The 17,593-nt window shown below is 37.0% G+C and overlaps 1 protein-coding gene across 1 annotated transcript in view; it reads left to right on the top strand.

The window, feature by feature from the left end:
• Positions 1-17,593, top strand: part of LOC113926445 (calcium-binding mitochondrial carrier protein SCaMC-1-like) — a 74,014-nt gene that overhangs the window by 14,527 nt on the left and 41,894 nt on the right. Inside the window, exons 5-6 of the mRNA XM_027601331.1 lie at positions 7,702-7,860; positions 9,443-9,523. Of these exons, the coding sequence (XP_027457132.1) occupies positions 7,702-7,860; positions 9,443-9,523 (240 nt within the window). The remainder of the gene's footprint in view (positions 1-7,701; positions 7,861-9,442; positions 9,524-17,593) is intronic.

Below are 17,593 nucleotides of genomic sequence, written 5' to 3'. Positions count from 1 at the left end.
GCCCTCAAAAAAAAATCCTGCTTATGATACATGTACAGCAGAGCTTATTATCTGCTGCTCTGGGCATTACATGGGAAGGTCCAGGTTTTTTTGTTTGTTTGTTTTTTGTTTTGCCAATTCTACTGTAGGTAAAGATATAAACGGAAACTGCTTCCAAATGTGTGCTTATATTTCATATTTGTTTTGTTAGAGGTAAAGAGTCTGACTGAACATAACGTGGAGATCCACTAGATCTTGAACACTAGAGATACATTTATGTTATTTTCAGTTAAATAGTTATCTCACTAGTAGTTTATTAGTCTGTATTTCACCACAGCTACAAATATTTGGTAGAAACTGATGGGTTGTTCTTTTTTTTAAATATTTTATTTATTTATTTGTGAGAGAGAGAGAGAGAAACAGCATGAGAGGGGAGAGGGTCAGAGGGAGAAGCAGGCTCCCTGCTGAGCAGGGAGTCCGATGCGGAACTCGATCCCGGGACTCCAGGATCATGACCTGAGCCGAAGGCAGTCGCTTAACCAACTGAGCCACCCAGGCACCCGGGTTGTTCTTTTTGTATTCAATCTTAAACAAATAATTTTGAATTGAAAATGGTAATAGATTTTAAAATGGTAAATGTAAAGATTATCTTAAACATGATAAAAATATTATTAGTTTATTTATTTATTTATTCATTTATTTATTTTTGGTGGGTGGCAAAGCAAGTTTTATTGAGCGATAGCAAAGTGATAGTACAAAGCTCCCAAGGAGGGAGGGCACCTGAAAGAGTTGCCCCAAAATATTATTTGTTTATAACTGATAATACTTCAAGCTAATTTATGAGTAACTTAAAATACACTGGTTGGTGAAGCACAAAATTCTAGCGAAGGCTGATATTAATTTACTGTGGAGCTGAGATATATAAAACATTATTTAGATCTTATGAGGAAGAGCATACTCATTTGAGATCTAATTATAATTGTTTGTTTGTTTATTTTGTTTTAATAGGGAACTGATATGGGAGAAAATAGACTTTTCATGATTTAACTGATGAAGAGAGAAGCTCTGGCTTGTTAGGGAAATATCTGTTGGCTGGAGGCATAGATGGTACTTGTGCTTGAACATGCACAGCACCATTAGAGCATCTCAAAACCCTAGTGCAGGTGTGTTACATAGTTCATGTGCGTATTTCTGAGTAATGTGAATAATATTTGACGCTTTTCAAAAGAGGGGTTTCAGAGGTCTTAACATGATTCCTTGATATTCTCATGTGCAAATTACTTCATTGCCAGTAATCTAGGCTTGTTTATTCAATAGGCTGCCTCAACTCAAATTGAGGGTGCAAAAAACAAATAGTACACCCTTCTCAACCATATGCATTTTGGACTTTGGTGATGGAAGCAGATATGTAAATGAATAACTAAATACAATCTAATAATCTAGCACTAGTATTCTAGGGAGGGCAAAAATTCGGGAAGTCTCCTTTTTCTGTGGAGTAGGGGAAAAGGAGAGACAATACTCTGATTCTCTTCATGGGTTAGAAGTTGTGACACCAAGAATCAGAGGCTAGTCAAAGAGTTGTTCTTCTTTATTCCTTAGCAAATACGGGGCTCTGTAGGTGGAATTCTTCAATTGTCTGCGAAGTTTGGGGTCCTAGAGCTGTCATGGTCTCCTTGAAGTTGATCAGGCCATGGAGGGATTGGCTGAGCCTGGCGGCCAAGGCTCTGTGGTTTTGGCGGCACAACTGAAACAGAGAGGAAAAGGGTTTCCACTCTTCTCATAGTTCTACTCAGGGCAGAAATTAGGAACCTATGACGACATTCAGTCACTATCTCCTTTTACCTATCCTGGGTCACCAACTAACAAATTTCTCCGTAATTTTTATATAAAATATACAGAGCAAGGAGCCCTACCTGGCCGCTAGTGTTCTGGGTTTAAGGCAGGGGAAAGGGGCAGAAGGCTTCTTGCCTATTGTTCATCTGTTTTTTCAGTCCTATGCCTTCCTGAATTCTTGAATTCTATATTTCTGAATCAAGAGCTGCTTCACTTTCTCCAGAGAATAAAGCCTCAGGGGCTTTAAAGGACAAATTGACTTCTCTATGCATTCTCTTCCATAAACACTTAAATTGTAACTTTTACTCTGCCAAATCAGTTATCACTTTTCCCTTTGCTTTCCACCTCTTCTGAATCTGCTGAATCACTAGTATACTTTTCCCTTGGGGTGACAATATAATTTTCATTTGAACCAAGACACTTTTTTTTTTTAAAGATTTTATTTATTTGTCAGGGAGAAAGAGAGAGAGAGAGAGAGAGAGAGAAAGGCAGGCTCCCTGCTGAGCAAGGAGCCCCTTGCGGGACTTGATCCCAGGACGCTGGGATCATGACCTGAGCTGAAGGTAGACGCTTAACCGACTGAGCTACCCAGGCATCCCAGAACCAAGACACTTTTAAAAGTGAGAGGTGGTGCTTAATAATCATGGAGGGACAAGTTTTGGGCAAAGTATGATATATGGCCATCCTAGTTACTGCCTTCTTTTTTACTTTACTATCATTTTGGTTTTGGAGAAGGAGGAAATAAGCGTGTGGTCGAGCTACCATTTTTAAAAAAATTTTTATTTTATTATGTTATGTTAGTCACCATACAATACACCATTGGTTTTTGATGTAGTGATCCACGATTCATTGTTTTCGTATAACACCCAGTTGATCTACCATTTTTACTGAAAGTCAGTTTCTTGCATGTCTAAATATTATTTTATTTTGCTTTTCCCCTTGATTGGCAGTTTGGCTGAGCATTGACACCAAGGCTAAAAATGCTTTCCCTCAGAACTTTTAAGGCATTACCCTATTATTTTCTAGCATCTAGTATAACTCGAGAAATCCGATGCTACTCTGATTTTTTTGTAGATGATCTTGTTTTTCTTTCTGGAAGCTTTTGGTCATGCCTCTATCCTGGGTATTCTGAAATCGTACAATATTTTAAGTAGGTTCTTTTATCATCCAGTACGTTTGACGCTTGGTGGGCTCTTCCTAACTGTAAACTTATGTCTTCCATAAGCATTGGTATATTTTATGATTTCTTTCCTAATTTTCTTTCCTCCATTTTCTTTCTCTGGGATTCTTATTAGTGGGATGTTGTACCTCCTGGATTGACCTGCTATACATCTTACCTTTTCATAAATACATTCTATCACTATGGCATTTTACTCAACATTCTGGGAAATTTCTTCCATCTTATTTTCTAACCCTTCTTTTGAACTTATTATTTTGGCAATCACATTTTAAATTTCTAAGAGCTCTTTTTATCCCTTCAGTTGTTCCTTTTTCATAGTATCTTTTTCTTGTTTGGTGGTATTTTTTATTGATTCAGTATCATCTTGATTCTTTCTGAGGCTATTAGAGGGTCCTTTACATTGTTTGTTTTAGTTAACTGTGGCTTCCTGAATTGTCACTATTTTCTCTGGAATTAGTTTGATTAATCTTAGTTTTAGATTTTTATGTTGCCATTCTTTCCCCATATATGCAGTGATCCTTTATTCTTCCATATTCAAAATGAAGGACTGGATATTTTAGGTAGCTGGTATAGATTTCTTCTGCAGTTGGTTGTGTTTTCTAGTTATGTTTTTCCCACAGAATTTATAAAAAATTAGATATAATTGACAGATAACATATATATTAGTTTCAGGTGTACAACATAATGATTCAGTATTTGTACATATTGAAAAACTATCACCATGGTAAGTCTAGTTAACATCCATCACCACAAGTTGCAATTTTTTTTTTTGTGATGAAAACATTTAAGATCTAGTCCCGTAGAAACTCAGAATTTTTGTTATAAAAGGAGTTTACACATCCTGTTTATCTGCATTCTTTCCCTGTCACCAAGAGAACCAAGCAATGACCACAAGAAGTAAGTTCCCTGTAAATCAGTTTCTTGAAAACTCCGCATTTTTTGTAGCCTTGTTGTTTCTTTTGCCAGGTGCTCTTTCCGTCTATGTGTGGCAGGCTCAAGCTTCTACACTGCACCACACTTCCTCAGACTTCTCTCATCAAGCCTGGGGTACTAGGAGCCCCTCCCAGGCCTTGCCTTCTCTTTGTAGGCCTATCACCTTTTCCTTTATATCTTGAGGTCAAAAGTTGGTATACTCTTGGAGAATTGAACCTTTTATCATGGTGAAGGACCCTCTTGATCTCCATAAATGCTTTTAGTTCTATTTTGTGTGACATTAATATACCACACTCTCTTCCCCTGTTTGGAATTTGTGTGATATATTCATAGTCATCCTTTTACTTTTGAACTTTCTGTATTTGTATGTTTAGATAAGCCACTTAAAACAGCATATGGTTGGGCTTTGTTATATTTTTAATTGGAAGATCTATTCCATTTACAGTTAATGTATTTAAACCCACCATCTTATTTTATGCTTTCTGTTGGCCCTGCCTGTTTTAAGATCCTCCTTCCTTTCTTGCCTTCTGTTGTATTTTAAAAAATCATTCTGCTTTTCCTCCCTCCATTAGTTTTGTTGTTGTTTTTTGAAATATTACTTGTAGCAGTAACTTGCGGACAAGGATGATGATACCCAACTTCAGCCTAGATTTCCGTTTGCTTCTGTCAGGTGCCTGGGAATGCTGTCAATCTGGGATCACTTTAATTCAAGTTCGAGTCTTGAAGTTCCCTGGACCACCCAAGTGAAACAAAGCCATGCTGCAAGTCCTTGCAGAAGCTGGTTTCTTCTGGTTTACCCTTACCATGAGGGTATAGCCCTGCAATGTCCCCATTTAAAGTGGAGGTGGTATGTGAGAGACCTATGCCTTTGGTGGGCCCTGGGATTTATCTTTTGTTCTTTGTTAATCCTGTGAGGCCACCAAAACAACAACTTAATTTCACAACTCTTTCTTCTGCATTCAGAATACACTTTAATGCTAATCTTACTTTTCTGTGTTTTCTCCTACATATTGGCCCTGTAATATGTTTCTGTCTTGTTAGCTCATGGATACCTTTAAGAAAACTTTAAGAAACATATATTTCATCAGCTTTTTTCAGTTATCCTTAGTAGGAAGTTCATTCCTAATCACTAGTTTGTCATTACCACACATGGAATTCTAAACATATTTTAAGGGGCGCCTAGGTGGCTCAGATGGTTAAGCGTCTGCCTCTGGCTCAGGTCATGATCTCCAGGTCCTGGGATCGAGTCGTGCATCGGGCTCCCAGCTCAGCGGGGAGCCTGCTTCTCCCTCTCCCTCTGCCTCTGCCTCTCCCCCTCGCTCTCAAATAAATAAATAAATCTTTAAAGAAATATTTTAAGGTTTCTGATATATTGTTATACTTCCTTCTAGGAAGATAATACCAACTTGCACTTTTCCTAGCAATGTGTGCCATTACCTGTTTCCCTGTATTCTCACCAACATCAGGTAATATTATTTTATAAAAGATTTTGCTGGCAAGAATTTCCAGAAGGATCTAAACGCTGGAATGAATCCTGTCACTTATATTTTTACCTTACTAATGGCATTTCTGACAACACTGGAGAGAGTTGAAGTATATCCTTTTGAAAACTATCAAGGTTGTTAATATTATATTCTGTTTTACAATCATATTTATATCCTCAAAGTTTTGTCAATAGGGTGATTTTAAATGTTTAAAATTAACAAATAGCATTTACATTCTTATGATGATATGAATATTATTTGTTGTAAAGCCAGCTGGTGTGTTAAAACTGTATTTCTTTCTTTATGGATCTAGTACCATACCTCCTTGTGGTAGATTGTTTGCAAAGATAGATTCCATAATTCTTCCCATCCTTTGCAATATCACTTTGCTACTCTTCCCATCAAGAGGTGGAGTTTATTTCACCATCCCTTGAATCTGGGCCAAATTTGTCCAGGGATGTTGTGGGACTTGGAAGCCTAGACTTCAAGAGGCCTTGCAGCTTTTGCTCGTGTCTGCTTAGTGCCCTAAGTCCATCCGTAAAGAAGTCTGGACTAATCTACTTGAAAATAAGAAACCACATGGAGAGAGAAAGAGGCTCATAACCAACCAGCCATATGCCTGATGCCATCTTGGACTATCCAGCTCCTGTCAAACTGCTAGATGACTATAGCTACACAAGCAATCACAGAGAAGAATAGCAGAAGAACTACTCGCTGAGCCCAGTTCAATTGCTAATTCATAGAATCACAAGGAAATGAAATGTTTGTTGTTTCAAGCCACTGAGTTTTTTTTTTAGGGTATTTTGTTACATAGCAATAGTTAACTGATACACCATTTTATGTTACTCAAAGGAGAGTATTTGCAAAAATCCAAATTACATTATGACTTAAATTACAGGAGGAGTGATAAAATATTTAACAATCTGTATAGATGAAAGAATATCACAGAGGCTGCAGTACCAATAAAGATGAGGATATGTGAGGTAACTTTTGGAGTGCACTGGTTGATGGTGGACGGTCATAGCCTCTGGGGTCAAATGGATACCTAAGCATTTGCCTGTTGGTGCAAATGCCATCAACAGTGGTGCTGTCTTTCCTGTCTTGATCTGGACTTGCTCTTAACAAAGAGGCCCAGGGATGACACAAGAGAAGGCAGGTATATAGACTGGGGCAAGTACCTCTTCAAAGTGGAGCCCACCTGGGACTCCCTGGAGCCAGAGTGACTGGTGTAGGTGGTGGGTATACAAGGGCTTAGCTTAGTGATTGTGAATCGTCAAGTACAGAATTACTTCCTTATTTTATATATTGGCTATCAGGCCTCCTATACAGCTTTATTGTACAATTAAAGCAAACATATTTATTACTGTGGCTGTAATACAGCTATCATTTTGAATTTAAATGTCTGTTTCTCCTCAATAGAGAGTTGGTAATTGTTTTCTAACTGCAGCTGACTTGGTGATTAACCTCATTCTGGTTCTTCTTTTTCAAAATTAAAAAATAAACTTCACGTATGTATTGCAGGGATCCTGCTGATTCCCTCCATGTTTATTAAATATTCAACTATTATACTGCAAGGGCTGCCTGCCCAGGTCCCCTAAAAACAAATAGTTCTTTATGTATTTTTACACTTTTATTTATTAAATAACCTCTACCCCCCAATATGAAGCTTGAACTCACAACCCTGAGATCAAGAGTCTCATGCTCCACTGACTGAGCCAGCCAGGCGCCCCCCAAATTGCTCTTTAATACATCTTATTTTATTTATTTGTTTTTCTTTAATACCTCTTATTTTAAAACCACTTTTGCATCTTTAGTTGGATTCCAGTTTTCCTCTGCTCACACTGACCATACTGATCATACTTGTTAGAGGCCTCACAGCCCCTTGTTAGCAATAAATTCTCTGAGTTTCAGTGGTCTTAAACTTCTTAGAAATGTTATTTCCCTGATTCTTCTGTTTACATTTATATCTGATTCACTCTTTTCATGATGGGAGAGCCACTTGCCCATCCTTTGGAGGAATAGGAAACAAAGCCACAATGTCTATGGCATGTTTATCTATGTGCCATGTGTAAAGTGTCCCCCTTCATAAGCTATAGTGCAGGGATCAAAATAAACATGCTTCCAAAGCTGTCTAATCACCAGAGCAGCTGCTGCTTCCCTAATAAGAGAGACTTTCAATATCCGGGGAACTTTAACTCTTTCCTGCCCACTGCATAAAAATTACAATATGCAGACTTCAAAGTTCTTTAAATCATATTGTCCATTTTCGAAATTCTTCCTCTCCTTTTCAAGGCTCAGAGTTTAGAAGCAAAGAATGTGAGGATAATAAACGGTTTAAGAGAGATGGTCAAAGAGTGTGGAGTCATTTCTTTATGGAGAGGAAATTGTGTGAATGTTCCCAAGATTGCTCCTGAAACAGCTATTAAAGTCTGGTCATATGAACAGGTAAAGTCATACTGCCTATGACATTTATTTACAAGGAAAAGTTATTTAATTTTATTTTTTAAAAATTGCTTCAGATTATTACAAAACAAAGGGAGACGATTACTTATATTGGAACATTATTTTAATGTTATATTATTATTTTTTAGATTTTATTTATTTATTTATTTAAGAGAGAGAGAGCGAGTATGAGCAGGGGGAGGGGCAGAAGGAAAGGGAGAGAATCTTTAGCAGAATCCATGTTGAGTGCAGAGCCTGACATGGGGGTGGATTCCATGACCCTGCGATCATGATCTGAGCTGAAACCAAGAGTTGGACGTTTAACCAACTGAGCCACCCAGGCACCCTGTTATTATTATTCCAAAATTATGCTGTTTTTAAAAGAAAATTCCCTTTCTTTTTTTAGATTTTATTTATTTATTTGGCAGAGAGAGACACAGTGAGAGAGGGAACACAAGCAGGGGGAGTGGGAGAGGGAGAAGCAGGCCTCCTGCTGAGCAGGGAGCCTGATGCGGGGCTTGATCCCAGGACCCTGAGATCATGACCCAAGCCGAAGGCAGATGCTTAATGACTGAGCCACCCAGGCACCCCGAAAATTCCTTCTTTTTAATATTTCCTCAAAAAAAGCTAGTTTAGATAACTTCCACCCTACCCATCTTCTCTCTGACCTCCACTGGGTTCTTTATCCTAAGACTTACTCTTCTTGTGATTGAAAGATGACTGCCTGAGGCTTCCAGGGGTTCATGGTTTCTTTGTGTGTAGCAGGAAGAGAGCTGACTCTTCTTGCAGTTCTCTCAGAAGAGCAAGGAAGCTTCTTTTGCGAAGTCTTCCCAAAACACTTCCTTGGGTCTCCCTGGTCCAGGTTGTGTCATTTATCAATCCTTGAACTAATCAATATTGCAGAGTGATAGAATGTACTGATTGGTTTGGAACAAGAAGCTAAAGTACAGACCAAAATAAAGGCCAAGGAATATCCATTCCTTAAGGAAAATTTTATTATCATTATGCAGTAATAATGACAGCTCCCTCAGTTTCTATGTGGCAAGCATGTTACACATCTGCATTATTGTGTTTAATCTTCACAACAATCCTGCAAAGTAGGGACTGCAAATATAATGGTGACCAGTATGGACAAGGCATGTAACTTCATTTTCCAGATGAAAAAACTGAGTAATAGAGAAGTTAGATAATTTGTTCTGGATTACTTAGTAAGTGACCTAGCCAAGATCAAGTCCTAGGTCTGTTTGTGATGTCACATTGCTTTGTTAAAATTGGATAGAGTTGCCGTCAGAACTTACTGCATAAGGTGCTTAGTTATTTCCATCTCAGTGGTTTCCATTCCATTATAATTCCTTATTATAATCAACACTTGTTGGATGTCTGCTGGATACCAAATCTTATTCTAGGCAAAAAGACATACAAGCTGAAGTCTCTACTGTTAAGGTTGGGACCTCCCACGTAAAGGGCATGACTATATTTAGGTCCTTGGTAATGTGCATTATGTTTTTTAACTATGGATTAAATGTCCAGGTGTTCATTGATATGAAATGTTTGTATGCCCTCTGAGACTTCTGAATATTAACATAACTTTAAACTCTTAACTTCTGAAGGAGTCAAATTAGGAACTTTTGAGCAATTTACTTCTGCTTCTTTGGCTGGTGCTACTGCACAATCTTATTTACCCCTTAGAGGGTAAGTGCTGGTGAAAGAAGATGATTTAATTGCTAATTTTAATGAAAATTATGGCTATTTTTTTCAAATGAGCCAGAATCCTCTTACAATTAGTAGTAATTACATGGAGTAAGGAAAACTTATTGCCAGGGCAATATCACCAGAGCTGTGACATCTAAGCTGACATTTCTATTACTGTTCTATTTTTTTTTCATTTTCCCTTCCATATGAACATTAAAATGGGCTTGCCAAGGTTCTTTAAAAACAAAAAACAAAACCAGTTGGGATTTTTGACTGTAACTGTACTGAATGAATTTTGGGAAGAAATGACAACTGCAATACTGAATCTTTTTGTCCAGGAAGGAGATATCTCTTTCTATTTAAATCTTCTTTATATTCTTTGATAAGGTTTATAATTTTCTTATAGCGGTCTTACACATTATGAGGCTTTTATAGTACTGTATCTTTGTTATATTTGTTACTATTAATGTATTCCTTTACATTTTGCTAATATTTATTGTTAGTATATATGAAAACTCTTGGATTTTAACTTCTATCCAACCACTCTACATTACTCTTATTAATTCTAATAATTTGGAAGCTTTTAAGGTTTTCTCTTAATCGTTGTTCTTCTGAAATCTCACCATGACATCTACAAATTTGTATTCTTTTCTTCATATTAGTTAATTTTTTTTCAATGAAACAGTTGGCATTTTTGTGGTCCTGGGAAATTTTTTACTATTAAATTTTGGATTATATTTTTCTTTCTTTTTTTTTTTTAAAGTAGGATCCATGCCCAGCATGGAGCCCAACATGGGGCTCAAACTCAAGACCCTGAGATCAAGACCTGAGCTGAGATCAAGAGTCGGACACCTAACTGACTGAGCCACCCAGGCACCTGAGGATTATATTTTTCTTTTTGATCTTGCTATACTCTCCTTCTGTAACTTTTTTTAATCAATTAATTATTCCAGTATAATTAACATACAGTGTTATATTACTTTCAGGTGTACAATAGAGAGATTCAACAATTCTATATACTGCAATGCTCATCGTATTAAGTGCACTCTTAATCCCTATTACCTATTTCACCCATTGCCCCAAGCACTTCTCCTGTGATAACCATCAGCTTGTTCTCTATATTGAAGACTGTTTTTTGGTTCATCTCTTTTTTTCCTTTGTTTCTTTGTTTTGTTTCTTAAATTCCACATATGAGTGAAATCTGGTATTTGTCTTTCTCTGACTGATTTATTTCACTTAGCATTATACCCTCTAGATTCATCCATGTTGTTGCAAATGGCAAGATTTCATTCTTTTCTATGGCAGAGTAATATTCTATTGTGTATATATACCACTTCTTTTTTTCTTTTTTTTCAATTTTTTAATTTAAATTCTAGTTAGTTAACATATAGTTATAGCACTTCTTCTTTATCCATTCATCTATCTATGGACACTTGAGCTGCTTCTGTAATTTGGCTATTGTAAATACTGCTGCAATAAACATAGGGGTGCATATATCTTTTCAAATTTGTGTTTTTATATTCTTTGGGTTAATACCCAGTAGTGGAATTACTGGATCATATGGTAGTTCTATTTTTAATTTTTTGAGGAACCTCCATACTGTTTTCCACAGTGACTGCACCAGTTTGCATTCCCACCGATACTGCACCAGGGTTCCTTTCTCTCCATATTCTTGCCAATACTTGTTGTTTCTTGTGTTTTTGATTTTAGCCATTCTGACAGGTGTTTGGTGATATCTCATTGTGGTTTTGGTTTGTATTTCCTTTATGATTAGTGATGTTGAGAATCTTTTTATGTGTCTTTTGGGCATCTGTATGTCTTCTTTGGAGAAATGTCCATTCAGGTCTTCTGCCCATTTTAAAATTGGATTATTGTTTTTTTTTTTGTGTGTGTGTGTTGATTTATATGTTCTTTTTTGGTGTTGATGTATATGTTCTTTTTATATTTGGATACTTACCCTTTATTGGACATGTCATGTGCAAATATCTTCTCCCATTCTGTAGGTTGTCTTTTAGTTTTGTTGATTGTTTCCTTTGCTATGCAGAAGCTTTTTATTTTGATGTAGTCCCAACAGTTTATTTTTGCTGCTGTCTCCCTTGCCTCAGGAGACATATCTAGAAAAACATTGCTATGGCCAATGTCAGAGAAATTATGGCCAGTGCTCTCTTCTAGGATTTTTATGGTTAAGTTTCACATTTAGATCCTTAATCTATTATGAGTTTATATTTGTGTATGGTTTAAGAAAGTGGTCCAATTTCATTCTTTTGCATGTAGCTGTCCAGTTCTCCCAACACCATTAGTTGAAGAGACTGCCTTTTTCCCATTGCGTATTCTTGCCTCCTTTGTTGAAGATAATTGACCATGTAATTGTGGGTTTATTTATGGGCTTTCTATTCTGTTCTATTGATCTATGTGTCCATTTTTTTTTGTCAGTACCATACTGTTTTGATTACTAGAGCTTTGTAATATATCTTGAAATCTGGGATTGTGATACCTCCAGGTTTGTTCTTCCTTTTCAAGATTGCTTCAGCTATTTAGGGTCTGTTATGGTTCCATACAAATTTTAAGATTATTTGTTCTAGTTCGTGAAAAATGCTTTTGGTATTTTGATAAGGTGTGCATTAAATCTGTTGATTGCTTTGTGTAGTATGGACATTTTAATATTTTTTTTTCTCCCAATCCATGAGCATGGAATATCTTTCCATTTGTTTATGTCATCTTCAATTTCTTTCATCAAGGTTTTATAGTTTTCGAACACTATGGGTCTTTTAACTCCTTGGTTAAGTTTATTCCTAGGTGTTTTATTATTTTTGGTGCAGTTGTAAATGGGATTGTTTTCTTAATTTCTCTTTCAGCTACTTCATTATTAATGAATAGAAATGCAACATATTTCTGTTTATTGATTTTGTGTCCTATAACTTTACTGATTCATTTATCAGTTCTGGTAGATTTTTGGTGGTGTCTTTATGGTTTTCTGTATATAGTATCATGTCATCTGCAAATAGTGAAAGTTTTACTTCTTCCTTACCACTTTAGATGACTTTTATTTCTTTTTCTTCTCTGATTGCTGTCACTGGGATTTCCAATACTATGTTGAATAAAGATGGTGAGAGTGGACATCCTTGTGTTGTTCTTGATCTTAGGGGAAAAGCCCTCAGTTTTTCACCATTGAGTATAATTTTAATATAATTTTTCATATATAGTCTTTGTTATGTTGAGATATGTTCCCTTTAAACTTACTTTGTTGAGGGTTTTTATCATGAATGGATGTTGTATTTTGTCAAATGCTTTTTCTGCATCTATTGAAATGATAATATGGTTTTTTTATCCTTTCTCTTGTTGATGTGATGTATCATATTGATTGATTTATGAATATTGAACCATGTTTTCATCCCTGGAATAAATTCAACTTGATCATGGTGAATTTTTTTTTAATGTATTGTTGGATTCAGTTTGCTAATATTTGGTTGACGATTTTGCATCTATGTTCATCAGAGATATTGGCCTGTAGTTCTCTTTTTTTGTAGTGTCTTTGTCTGGTTTTCATAGCAGTAATGTAGGCCTCACAGAATTAATTTGGAAGTTTTCCTTCCTCTTCTATTGTTTGGAATAGTTTGAGAAGAATAGGTATTAATTCTCCTTTAAATGTTTGGTAGAATTTACTTGTGAAGCCGTCTGGTCCTGGACTTCTGTTTGTTGGGAACTTTTTGATTACTGACTCAATTTCATTGCTGGTAATTGGTCTATTCAAATTTTCTATTTCTTCTTGATTCAGTTTTGCGAGGTTTTATGTTTCTAGGAATTTATCCATTTCTTCTAGGTTGTCTAATTTATTGGCATCTAATTACTCATAATATTCTCTTATAATTGTTTGTATTTCTGTGGTGTTGGTTCTTATTTCTCCTTTTTTATTTCTGATATTTTTGAGTGTTCTTCTCCATTTTTTTTTTTTTTTGATGAGTCTGGCTAAAGGTTTATCAATTCTGTTGATCTTTTCAAAGAACCAGCTCCTGGTTTCATTGACCTGTTCCATTATTTCTTTAGTTTTTATTTTGTTTATTTCTACTTTAGTTTTTATTTCTTTATTATTTCCTTCCTACTACTGGTTTTAGGTTTTGTTTGTTATTCTTTTTCTAGCACCTGTAGGTGTAAGGTTAGGTTGTTTATTTGAGATTTTTCTTGCTTATTGAGGTAAGCCTGTATATTTATAAAATTCCCTCTTAGAAGAGCTTTTGCTGCATCCCAAAGATTTTGGACCAATGTATGTTCATTTTCACTTGTCTTCATGTATTTTATTTCCTCCTTGACGTCTTGGTTGACCCATTCATTGTTTTGTAACATGTTGTTTAACAACCATGTTCTTTCCAGATTTTTTCTTGTGGTTGATTTCTAGTTTGAAACTAGATGTAGTTTCTGACCACTAGGACTGTGGTCGGAAAAGATGTAGGGTATATCTTTGATCTTTTTGAATTTGTTGAGGCTTGCTTTGGGCCTAATCTATTTTGGAGAACATTTTATGTGCACTTGAAAAGGATGTGAATTCTGCTGTTTTAGGATGGAATGTTCTGAATATATCTGTTAGATCCATCTGGTCCAATGTGTCATTCAAAGTCACTGTTTCCTTGTTGATTTTCTGTTTGGATGATCTATCCATTGATATAAGTGGGGTGCTAAAGTCCCCTATATTATTGTATTACTACTGATTACTTCTTTTATGTTTGTTATTAGCTGCTTTATGTATTTGGGTGCATAAATATGTGTAATTGTGATATCTTCTTATAGGATTGTTCCCCTTATTATTATATAATGTCTATCTTTGTTCCTTGCTACAGTCCTTGTTTTAACATCTATTTTGTCCAGTATAAGTATTCCTATCGGCTTTCTTTTCACTTCCATTTGCATGATAAATGTTTTTCCATCCCTTCACTTTCAATCTGTATGTGTCTTTAGGTCTGAGTAGAGTCTCTTGTAATCAGCAAAAAGATGGGTCTTGCTTTTGTATCCATTCCATATCCTGTGTTTTTTTGATTGGAGCATTTAGTCCATTTACATTCAAAGTAACTTGTTAGGTAAGAACTTATTGTCATTCTGTTACTTGTTTTATGATTGTTTTTGTAGTTCTTTTCTTGCTCTCTTGTCTCATGGTTTTGTTTGGTTTCTTTAGTGATATGTTTGGATTCCTTTCTCTCTTTTTATTTTTTGCATATCTATTACTGGTTTTTGATTTGTGGTTACCATTAGGTTTGTATATAACATCTTCTGCATATAGCAGTCTATATTAAATTGATGGTCCCTTGAGATTGCATCCTTTCTTTACTCCTCTCCCCCTCATGCTTTAGATATATGGTGTCATAATTAACATCTTTTTTTTGTGTGTGTGAATTCCTTAACTGATTGTTATAGATATACTTACTTTTACTGCTTCTGTCTGTCCTGCTTTTCATGTTCCTGCTTCTGGTCTTTCCTTTCCAGTCAAAGAGTCCCATTAACATTTCTTGTGAGGCTGGTTTAGTGGTGATGAATTTCTTTAACCTTTGTTTGTCTGGGAAATTCTTAATCTTTCCTTTTATTCTGAATGATAACCTTGCTGGATTGAGTATTCTTGTGTGCAGGTTTTTTCTTTCAGCACTTTGAATGTATAATACTGCTCCTTTCTGGTCTGTAAATGTTCTGCTGGCAAATTAGCTGATAGCCTTATGGGGTTTCCCTTGTATGTAACTGTTTTCTGTTCTCTTGCTGCTTTTAAATTCTTTCTTTATTACTATTTTCCCCTTTTAATTACTGTGTGTCTTGATGTAGACCTCCTTTGGTTGATTGTTTTGGGTCTCTCTGTGCCTCCTGGATCTGTATTTCTGTTTCCTTCCCCAGATTCAGGAAGTTTTCAGCCATTATTTCTTCAAATAAAATGTCTGCCCCCTTTCTCTCTCTTCTTCTGGGATCCTTATAATGTGAATGTTATTATGCTTGATGGTGTTGATGAGTTCCCTAAGTCTACTTTCATTTTTTATTATTATTTTTCTCTCTCCTTTTTGACTTGATTCCTTTCCATTACTTTGTCCTTCAGGTTGCTGATCTGTTCTTCCTCTCATCTACTGTTTATTCTATCTAGTGTATTTTAAATTTCAGTTATTAAGTTCTTCATCCCTTCTTTTTTTAATGTTTTCTGTCTCTTTGTTAATAGTCTCACTGAGGTCTTCTCTTTTCTCAAGTCCAGTGCTTATCTTTATGACCATTTCTTTAAGTTCTCTATCAGGCATATTATCTCCATTTCATATACCTCTTTCCTGTGATTTTGTCTCATTCTTTCATTTGGGATATATTCCTGTCTCCTCATTTTGACTTACTTTCTGTGTCTGTTTCTGTATGTTAAGTAATTCAGCTATGTCTCCTGCTCTTGAAAGTAGTGGCCTTCTGAAGAAGATGTCCTGTAATGTCCTGCAGTGCAATGTTCCTTCTTTGCCAGAACCATTCCTTAAGGGAGTCTGCTATGTGTAATTCATGTGATCTTCTGTTATGGCTGAGCCATTTTTTTCTTCAGTCTAGTCATCTGCAATGGCTGTCTTTGCCTGTTGTAGACAGGGTTTGGTCTTTGTGTTGTTGTGGGCCAGTCTGGGGCTGCCTTGGGCTTAAGTTGAGTTAGACAAGGTGTTTTCCAGAGATGTAGTAATACTGAACTGCTGGGTGCTTTCCCTGTGTTGTCCTCTGAGAAGCTTTTGTTGGTGGGCAGGGCCTGCATTCAGACCAGATGTCTGCCCCCATCCTACTGCTGGGGCCGTAGTTGGTTTCATATGTGTGGTTATCTTCCCTTTTCCCCAAGGCATGAGTCACTTTGGAGTGGTGCTGGCCTCTTTTGGAGCTGTTTGCACACTGCTAGGCTTATGGCACTGTTTTGAATGGGCTCAGATCAAGGGACTATTGGAGTGGGCAAGTCCACAGAAGAATGTGGGGGTGGGGACTGTGGTTCCAGCAAGGTCTGGGCAGATCCACTGTGGGAGGGCACCTGCAGTCTCAGGGGACTGAGGCAGGCCTGGTTATGGGGACAGATATGTAGGAGTCTGTGGGAGTGGGATGCACAGTGTTAGCAAGGTTTGCACAGGTCTGCTCTGTAGGGGACCTGGAGCTGAGGCCTGCCTGGAGGGGATATGTTCATAGGAGAATGCGTGGGGGGGGCACTATTAGCAAGTTAGCACTCTGTAGTGGGTGTTGGCACTGTGCTGGTTTCCACCTGTGTCTGTGTGTCTTTACTGGGGGGGTGATGGGGCGAAATGGTGCTCACCAGGTCCTTTGTTCCTGGAGAAGTCTCCCAACATTCCCTGCCCCTCTAGCACATACGCTGATTTAGTAAACAAATATCCCTCCCATATACTCCAGGCGTTTTTCAAACTGCTGCTTCTATGCTGTATCTCCACATCGTTGTTTGTTGTGTTGTCTCTCTAAAGGCAGGGACTCAGCTTCCTTTGGCTTTCCTGGATCTCCTAGAGCTAAGCCGCTGTTTTTTAAAAATTCTAGGTGGTCGGCCCTGCTGATTGTAAGAACTCACAAAATTTGGCCCCTTTGATTTTCAAAGCCAAATATTACAGGAATTTGTCTTCCTCATGTGGGATTCCTGTGCCTGGGGTACCTGGCTTGAGGCTCTGTTTTTTTCCCCTCTCCTGGTCACATTGCCCCTTTGTCCCTGGACAGTGCTGTAGTCCATTTAAGTCCCAACCATGTCGCCCCCATTCCTACTCTCTTTGATGAGTCCCTTCTCTCCATTTACTTGTGGAGAGCCTATTCTGCCAGCTTCCGGTGTTTTCTGGGTTATTTACACTGATGTGGGTGTTTTCCAGTTGTATTTGTGGGACAAAGTGAGCTTAGAATCCTCCTCCTACTCCTCCATCTTCCCTGGAAGTCTCCCTCCTGTAACTCTTATTTTTGATAGATACTGGAATTCCTGGTGATACCATCCAAAATTCCGTCAATCTTTTTTCTTATATTTTCCCTGTGTGTATATATATATATATACACACACACACACACACATGTGTGTAGTTGTTTGTGAAATCCTAAC

This window comes from Zalophus californianus, chromosome 4, assembly GCF_009762305.2.
Source record: "Zalophus californianus isolate mZalCal1 chromosome 4, mZalCal1.pri.v2, whole genome shotgun sequence".
Taxonomy (NCBI): domain Eukaryota; kingdom Metazoa; phylum Chordata; class Mammalia; order Carnivora; family Otariidae; genus Zalophus; species Zalophus californianus.
The sequence above is the reverse complement of the archived record's forward strand: the minus strand, read 5'-3'. Positions and strand labels throughout refer to the sequence as shown.